The following is a 9,391-nucleotide window of genomic DNA, read 5'->3' on the forward strand; positions in this document are numbered from 1 at the left end:
GTGTGGCTTACTAGGGTGCAATCAAGCTGACTTACCTGTGAGGTACCTCGGGGTTTCGTTAGGAGCAAATCCGCACATGGTGAAGACTTGAAAACCAATCATAGATAAAGTGGAAGAGAAACTCAGCTTATGGAAAGCGAAGGTTCTGAACAAAGCAGGTAAGCTTGTCCTCATCAAATCGGTATTGAACAGCCTACCAATCTATTACTTAAGTCTGTACAAGATGCCGAAGGCAGTGGCCGACAAGCTGATTGCTTTACAGAGGAGCTTTATGTGGTGTAAGGAGGACAATAACTATGATATCCCTTTAGTTAAGTGGGAGGTGGTACAGGCCCCGAAAAAGGCTAGGGGTTTGGGAGTTGGGAATGCAGTTCTTAGGAACACAACACTTTTGTTTAAGTGGTGGTGGCGGTTTTCAAAGGAGGAATGCCCATTGTGGAAGAAGATTGTTTGCTCGTGTAACAAATTGAATCCTAATGTAATGCTAGCAAATCAGACTCTACCGGTAAAAGGAGGACCTTGGAAAGACATCTGTCAGTTGAATGTAAAAGAGTGGAGGGTGAAGGAAAAATTGGTTAGTGGCCTGGCGATGGAAGTAGGGAATGGAAGAAGAACACTCTTCTGGGAAGATAATTGGGTCCAAGGTGGCCCCCTGAAAGCGAGTTTTTCAAGGCTCTTCTCTATTTCAAACCAGTAGGGATCTGTGATTAGGGATTGTGGGTTTTGGGACGGGTTAGATTGGATTTGGAATTTTCAGTAGAGGAGAGAGTTGTTCCAATGGGAATTGAAACTTGTCCATCATCTTCATGAGAGGTTAAGGCCAGTAAAGCTATCAACTGGTAGAGAGGATAATGTTGTTTGGAAGTTTGATCATAAAGGTGTTTTTTCTACTAAATCTTTTCTGCAGGTACTATAATCGGAGACTCTATCAGACGAGATTACGAGCTATAATTTCACAAGTTCAATTTGGAGAGGGGTGGTACCTCCAAGAATTGAGCTTTTTGGATGGTTTGTGCTAGTTGGTAGAGTTAATACCAAAGAAAGGTTAAGTAGACTAGGCGTTGTTCTTAACAGTGATAATATATGTGTACTGTGTAAAAAAGAGATAGAATCTGTGTAGCATTTATTTCTGTTTTATGAGTTCACATGGCAGGTATGGTGCGCTTGGTTGAGGGCTTTGGATAGAGATTGGACTATTCCTGGAACCATTAAAGAACTGTTTGAGAGTTGGACCAGCATGCATAATAGAAAAGAAGCGCAGAAGACATGGCTGACTGGGTTCTTTGCAGTGATTTGGAACGTCTGGTTGGAACGCAATGCTAGAATTTTCAATAATAAAGAAACAGGTGTTGATATCATACAGAGAAGGACGTTTTTGAGCTACAAAAAATGAATTGTCAGTGATTCTTTTGATTGTTGATGGCAATGTCGGAGATGACAGATGATCCATAACTTTTGTATGCAGATTTAGTTTATGTATGTTTGTTCACGCTCCACTCTAATGTGTTGAGCTTCCTTTACTTCAAAAGAAAAATTGTGACTAATAAAGACAATTTTAAAATTAGATTAAATGTTAAAAACGATTTTGAACTTAAGAAAATAATATTAAGAACGGTTTCAATATTTAGACTAATTCATAAGGATCAAAATTATAATTAATCCATATTTTTACTACTGTCACCTCAAATCTATCATCTACCAAAAAGGAGCATAATGCTAGAATATCATAATAATTACATTAAGTACGATGAAAGTCAAGGTTGCTATTGAAGTACAAATTGTCATGAGCTGTTTCCGATAAAATCTGAAATAATGGGATCCTAGGAGCCAAAAGAAGTGGATTCCACTAGCGATGTGTAAAACCAGTAGCATATACAGCGTGTAAATAAGTAAATAACTAAATATAATGCAACACTTTGTCGGATCAATTTTATATTACCCAACACTGATCTGGGTCTGGGTCCCGCTCCATAAGTGACATGAAATGCCAAGACTCAAAACATTGGTTATTTTGATATTCTGCATTATTTTCTTGTCCTTGCTAATCCATCATGAGCAGCAGATTTGTCCTAATTGGATGTAAAACCGCAAAGGGAGACTAATAATGGCTGTGGGTAACAAGTGTTAGTTGGAGAAAGTGAGCAAAACCGTGAAACATCATACACAGGATGTGCATATGGTATTTCTGACACCACACTGCTATTTGTGCATCCAACTATGAACTGCTGAAATGCCAGATGCAATCTTCTAGCTGGCACTGTAAAAACTAGAAAGGGTCCAAATTTAGGGAAAATTTAGGAAAAAAACTCAATTTTTTTTCAAGTTTAGGTTGCCATCTTTCTAGAGAGTTGAGACTCTTATGTAACTACAAGTCCAAATATCTGGGTTTATAAGCTTTGATGAAAAGAACTGCAACTTTCCCTCTCACAATCAATGTTGGTTGGGTCGATTCACTGTAATGTTAATTTTGTGTGTCTATAAATCCAGGATATGATACATGCGCTACCAAAAAGTGGTCAGTAACTAGCACAAGAAATAAAATAATATGGGCAAACTAGTCTTTTAACTCACAATCTAATACCATTTTTTGGGTCACGATAATCAAATACTATTGGTTTGTTTTCTTAATATTTTGTTGTGGACGATGGACCGCTGTAAAGTTGGCTTATTATCTCCTCTATCTTGATCTTTGTCTAATGAAATGAAATACCTTGTGGATTGTGCTATAAAAGGACTTCCAATTCAATACACTATCACCTCGAATTGCGAAAAAAGAAATTGGAAGGCACATCACAATAGCAATGTCATAAACATTCGTTTGAGTAAATTACTTATTTAGTTGCTATTATAAAGATAATGTCGGAAAATTTAAGAGCAATAATAGTGCCGTCAAAAATTTCAATAAACTTTATTAGTTTAGAGAGTACAACGCATACCTATAAATCACTTTACCTAAACAAGCCAGTAATCAATAACTCCACTACAAAAGACTATTATATTGCTACCACCTTACTTTGACTGAGAACTAAAACTATTCAAATACATCACACTTTCAAAACTGAGGGGATCTTATTCTGCTAAACTAGAGCAAAGCTTGCCATTACAACTCCAACGAATTACCTGAATCTTAGAATGAATGATAATCTTATTTCAGGAAGGAACTTTGAACCTATACAACTAAGTTGAATTACAACCAAGACAAATAATAATTTCTTGATGAACACTCATCGCAAGGCATTGACGAATGCCATCAACGAATCAACATCTCTTTTCTCCGAGGTATACTTTATTGGCCGAGATGAATACTTGGGGAAAAATAATATTGTAGGGAAGCTTCCTAACTGCAGTTCACGCTTTGCAAATGCTTTCTGGTCTCCATCTGCATTGAATTTTCCAACCTTCACCCCTGATCCTGATAATTTCTCTGCCAAATCAATATAAGACTCCTCCATAGCCTGTTGCAATTTGGTAGAAACATCCCGTTATACAATGAAAAGTTAAAGCCAAAGAAGCCAAAACAGAAATAATCTTCAGTAACAGTATTCAATATTCAATAAGAGGAATTCTTGATTACCTGGCAGAAGGGGCACCATGGCGCATAAAGCACAAGAAGCCACGGCTCTTTACGGATCTCCATTTTTGCCAAATTCTCAATTCCAGTCCTGCTCAAGTTGATCACATTTGGGGTGTTGAAAATGTCAACAACAGTGGAAGTGTCATTTGCATTGGCAACTCCATTAAGCTGGGCAGCATCATCCTGTTTCAAATTTCCTTTGTGAAGACCACACTCTTTAGCTTTGGCATCCTCCCACCACCACCTCCCCTCCCTTTCATGCTGTCCGGGTAAAACTGCCCTTGTGCACGGCTCACAGCCAATGGAAATATACCCTTGTGAATGCAAGGAATTAACAGGCACATTCATGGTCCTAAGGAAGTTCCATATGTCATGCCCTTTGACATTTGCAACAGGGTTCCACTTTACAAGGCTGCCAATTCCACCATCCAATCCCTCGAAAACAGGATCAACCTGAACAACAGGTATTTCAGACCGAGTACCCGGTGACTGATCTTTTCTCTGCCCAGTTATCCATGCTTTAAGGCCCTTGAGAGCCCTCCTTAAGGGCCTCACCTTCCTCACTCTGCAGCACTCTTGATGCCCATCCTCATAGAATGAGAAGAGCCCCTTGCTTCTCACCAGGGCCTGAACCTCAACTGCGTCAGGGAACATGTACTCGATGTGGATTCCGTAATGCTTCTCAACAGCATCAAATAATCTGTAAGTTTCTGGGTTGAGTCTGCCAGTGTCAAGACTGAACACCCTAAAGGGTCGACCCGTCAAATGCGCATACTCAATCAAAGCAACATCTTCAGCACCACTGCAAGATCAAAGCCGCAGAATTAAAATCCTAGATAGCACCATTATATTTGAATCTAAAACTATGCATTACAAATTTACAACTTTCAGGAACAAGAACTACAAAGTCCAACACAAATTAAGCTATATTCAATAACAAGACCATTCGAATAAATAATTTGTGGGAACAAAAAGTGCTTACCTGAAGGCAATAGCAATATCATTGCCAAATCTTTGGAGGGCTTTATCCATTATTTCAAGAGGAGAAGCATTCTCAAGGTCGAATGCCAATCGTTCATAATCCTCCTCTTCAGTGTGGGTAACCTCTGCAAAGTTCACGGGGAAGCAAAAATTCAATGATAAACAACATAAGTGGGGAGCTGAAAACAAAAATTAATTTATCATTTAGAAACAAGGGCGGGTACCGGAAGCAACGATAGTTGCAGCGAGAGGGACAATAGAGTCATTGCGATTAGGTTCAGCGTTGAGGGGTTTCAGCAATCTCTGTTTTTGGGACAAATTAAGAACACCATTGGGGCGTGGTTGAGGCCTCTCCAAAATCCTAATCGAACCGATTTGCGGAGCTGAATTTACAATTCAATTCAATTCAATTTGAAAAAGAAAAAACAAAGAAAAAGACAGAAATTTAAATTGAGAGATTGAATTACCTTTGGAGTCAGAGCATGGAAAGGAACAAGTAGAAATGGCAGTGGAAGAAGAACAAGAAGAAGGAGCAGCAGCAAGAGAGAGGGCCATTAGATTAGAGATTAGAGATTAGAGAATGGAATGTAATGTAATTAGTGATATATCTTATTCTGATCCAATTGGTTTCGTTTAATCGTTTGATTAGTTTTAATTTTGTGTTGTGTTGGGAAGTTCGTTAGCTGGTCTTTACCGTATTTATAAATGAATAGAAACAATGTTAGAAATGGGTGGCGGCCTTTCAGGTTCATTGAACCTGGACCCTTTTTTGGGCATTTTGCGCACGTGTCATGCACCCTCCATTGCGCTGCATGACTCATCCCTTCCGTCAGATTCCGCAAGGATCTTCTTTTGTTTATTTATTCTGTGTTTGATAGATACTCCTATTAAGTATTAATTACATAAACATAAAAAATGTTTTTAAAATCTTAATATTATATTCTTAATAACTACTATAGCAAAATCCATATTATTGTTATTATTATTATTCAAGTGAATCACTTTCAAAACGAAAATGATTACATTCTAAGTTGGATGGAAGGTCAAAGCAAAGTCTTCGGATGTTTCTTTCTTTCTTCCTTTGTAGAAAAGCTTCTTTCTATTGGATTATACGTGCAAGTTGCTTTGGCAATTCAAATTAATGTTGCCGACCCGGCCTTAATTAATTATTAACTACTGATTATATTAGTGTGGTGTGCTGAGTGCTGACATGAACGCTTACCACTTACAAAACGCCAGAGCTTTTGGTCAACGGAATGAATTTCCTCAATTGGGCTGTATGCGGCTGTTGTTCAGCCCAGTTCGTAAATCCTACCCACATCTATCAATTGGGCTTAAAATGTATAAAAGGTAGCCCAAACTAGAAACATCAGCATTGCTTTATATTCTGAGACACTTCAGTCCAAACACAAAGCAACAACAAAAATAAAAAAGCAGCAATGTTCCCTGACCTACTACAATACAAAGGCAACTTTATTTTCTTTACACAAGACTACAAGAGTCACCAAGACACCAACTAAAGTGTTTTTGAGATCTACCCTACAATACTGTTAGCAATTTATCATTATAACAAGCCAAGTCCTCATGAGTCATGACCCAAAAAAGAAAAAAAAAAGCTAAGTCTTCATTCATTTCATACATTGTTAAACCCGCATCATATGTTAAAACGGTTGAATCCAGTGGGGGAACTTGAAAAAATTTGTTGGAGGGGCAGAAATCTTAATAAAAATTATATAATCATATTTATATTAAAACAAAGTTTATAAATATAATTATTTTATTTTTAAATTTATTATTAATATGTAGGATTATATATGGTTAAGATTAACAAAAAATAATTCTGATTTTAACCAAAGCGAAATATTATGTAATTCGAATCAATAAAATTCGAACTACACTTCAACGTAATTCGAATCGACTTATGTCGAATCATTCATGGCATTGCTTGTAAGTAATTCGAATCAAGTTCCATCGAATTACAATAGCATAGTTCGAATTATATCAATTCGAATTACTAGCAACACGTGACACATAGGGAGTTCGAATCATATTGATTCGAATTACTCCTTTTTCGTTTCATGTGGTAATTTGAACTGAGTTGATTCGAATTACATATATATAGTGCGAATGATGATGATTCGAATTAGTGTGAACCAGACCGGTATATATATGAGGTGAACGTCAGTTGCTCTCAATAGAGGGATTCCAGATGGCTAGTGAGGACAGTTTTGTGTTGTTGGTTCACCACAGAGGATCGATTAAGAGAAAAACTCGGTCCGGTGTGAAGTTCACCGATAAGGATCCTCTCTGTATCATCGTGAGGCCTACGACGAGCTATGATGACATTGTTAGGTCAGTACTGCTGAAACTTGGTCTGGAAGGTGTAAAAAGGGTTAAGAAGTTTTTCTATCGCATTCCAACCATGGTGCTCCAAGATACCGTGAAGTACGATTGTTTCACGATTGGCAGTGATGAGGACTTGCAGGTCATGTTTCATTGTCGCCGGTAGTTTCCCGAGATGAGGACACTAGAGCTGTTGGCAAAGTTGGTAGATGTGGTATCCAGCTCGGGGGGTTCGAACCGGAATACCAACACTTTAGTCACGGTGGCCGGTTCTAGCTCGAGACCTGTCGTTGCTTCTTCCTCTGTTCCTGCGTACGAGCCACACATCCATCCTATCGCATCCCCTTCGTTCGCTGTTGATTTCAACGGCAGTGTTGGCGACGAGGTTGGAACTGGGGATATCTTCCGACCTCGGTAGACTGTGCCACATCGGCTGGTGTTGGTGACGGATAGTTTGATGATCCAGAGGACGATGATGTTGAGCCAGATATGATTGCTGATGACAGTGGCGATGATATCAGAACGAGTGACCCGGGAGGGGCTGCAGGTGGTTCTAGCTCTGGCACACGGCAGTACCCTCCACATTTTTCAGCATTGGACCTGGATGCCATGAGGCAGGAGGCTCTTCCTGGCCAGCCTGCTGGATTTGGCGCTAGAGATGCGGAAGGGTCTGCTGGTCTGACAGAGTTCCAGGTTGGTCAGCAATTTCAGGATAAAGATGAGGCCCTATTGAGTGTGAAGACTTACAGCATCCGCCGAGGGGTACAGTACAAGGTAGTGGAGTCTGACTATCGCCGGTACATGGGCAAGTGTTCTGAGTTTGGTAATTGGTGCACATGGTTGATTCGGCTGAGTCTCCGGCAGTGCAAGGGGATTTGGAAAGTCAAACGGTACAATGGACCGCATACGTGTCTCGCAACCTCCATCTCCAGCGACCACAGGAATTTGGATTATCATGTGATAGCGACCTTCATTATGCCAATGGTTAGGGCGGATGCATCTGTTAACATCAAGGTGCTCCTAAATGCCACGGCCGCACACTTTGGGTTCAGGCCGACGTACAGGAGGGTCTGGCTGGCCAAGCAGAAGGCTGTTGCCATCATCTATGGTGACTGGGATGAGTCATACAACGAGCTCCCGAAGTGGGTGTTAGGAGTCCAGCTGACCATGCCTGGAACTGTTACAGTCCTTAGGACTAACCCTGTTCGAGTTGGGGGACAGCTGGATGAGTCTCAAGCTTATTTTCACAGGCTGTTCTGGACGTTCCCACCTTGTGTAGAGGCATTCCGTCATTGCAAGCTGTTGGTGAGTATCGACGGCACCCATCTATATGGCAAGTAAGGGGGAACGTTACTTGTCGCGATTGCACAGGACGGGAACTCCAACATACCCCCTGTTGCATTCGCACTAGTCGAGGGTGAGAATGCTGAGTCGTGGTCCTTCTTTCTCTCCCACCTGCTTCAGCACGTGACACCGCAGCCGGGTCTGCTGGTTATCTCTAACAGGCATAACGGCATCAAGGCCGCGCTTGAGGCTCCCAACGGGGGGTGGCAACCTCCAGCTTCATACTGGGCATTCTGCATTCGACACGTAGCAGCAAACTTCGCCCTCACCTTCAAGGGCAAAGACGCTCGGAGGCTTCTTGTGAACGCCGCATATGCGAAGACCGAGGTCGAGTTCGATTACTGGTTTGACATTCTGCGCTCTGAAAATCCGGCGATGTGTGACTGGGCGAACCGAATTGAGTATTCATTGTGGACACAGTATTGTGATGAGGGGCGCAGATTCGGGCACATGACGACCAATATCCCCGAGTGTGTGAACTCAATCCTCAAGGGAGTCAGGAACCTCCCTGTGTGCTTGCTAGTGAAGGCCACATACGGAAGGCTGGCCGAACTATTTGTCCGCAAGGGGAGAGAGGCCGAGGCCCAGCTAGGCACCAGACAACAATTTAGTCAATACCTGGTGAAGTGTATCGAGGCCAATTTGAAGACGGCGAGGTGCTTCACCGTTACTGTATACGACAGGGATAACTCGGAGTACACCGTGACAGAGACAACTCCGACTGGTTCGTTCTCACTGGGTAGCTACAGGGTCTCACTTAGTTCTCAGACATGTGACTGTGGATACTTTCAGGCACTTCATTTCCCGTGTCCGCACGCGTTGGCATGCTGTGCCTACTCACGGGTTACTTGGCAGCCATACGTGCACCAGGTGTATCGTCTTAGTTCGGTCTTCAGTGTCTATCGGATGGGATTCACACCTCCCATTCCAGAGGGTTTCTGGCCACCATATGACGGGCCGACCGTGATACCGGACCCTAACAAGAGGCGTGCAAGGGAGGGTCGTCTCAGGTCCACTCAGATACGAACCAATATGGATGAGGCAGATCCGAACTGGCCTAAGAGATGTGGCCTGTGTCGGCAACCCGGACACACTCGTCGGAGTTGCCCACAGGCTGGAGGGTCCAGCCATACAGGGAGAAATGAATAG

The 9,391-nt window shown here is 41.7% G+C and overlaps 2 protein-coding genes across 2 annotated transcripts; one reads left to right on the forward strand and one right to left on the reverse strand.

Moving 5' to 3' along the window:
- On the reverse strand, positions 2,873-5,243 carry LOC107636252 (5'-adenylylsulfate reductase 3, chloroplastic). The gene is made up of 5 exons (XM_016339776.2): positions 5,023-5,243; positions 4,780-4,938; positions 4,557-4,680; positions 3,575-4,376; positions 2,873-3,455 (listed from the first exon to the last, which is right to left on the reverse strand). Exons 1-5 carry the CDS (start codon positions 5,108-5,110, stop codon positions 3,225-3,227), a joined length of 1,404 nt encoding a protein of 467 aa, XP_016195262.1. The 5' UTR covers positions 5,111-5,243; the 3' UTR covers positions 2,873-3,224.
- Positions 6,978-9,391, forward strand: LOC107612815. Its single transcript, XM_016314569.1, has 4 exons — positions 6,978-7,040; positions 7,352-7,512; positions 7,888-8,235; positions 8,404-9,391. The coding sequence occupies exons 1-4, from the start codon at positions 6,978-6,980 to the stop codon at positions 9,389-9,391; spliced, it is 1,560 nt and encodes a 519-aa protein (XP_016170055.1).

The sequence above is a fragment of the Arachis ipaensis genome, chromosome B01, assembly GCF_000816755.2.
Source record: "Arachis ipaensis cultivar K30076 chromosome B01, Araip1.1, whole genome shotgun sequence".
Taxonomy (NCBI): Eukaryota; Viridiplantae; Streptophyta; class Magnoliopsida; order Fabales; family Fabaceae; genus Arachis; species Arachis ipaensis.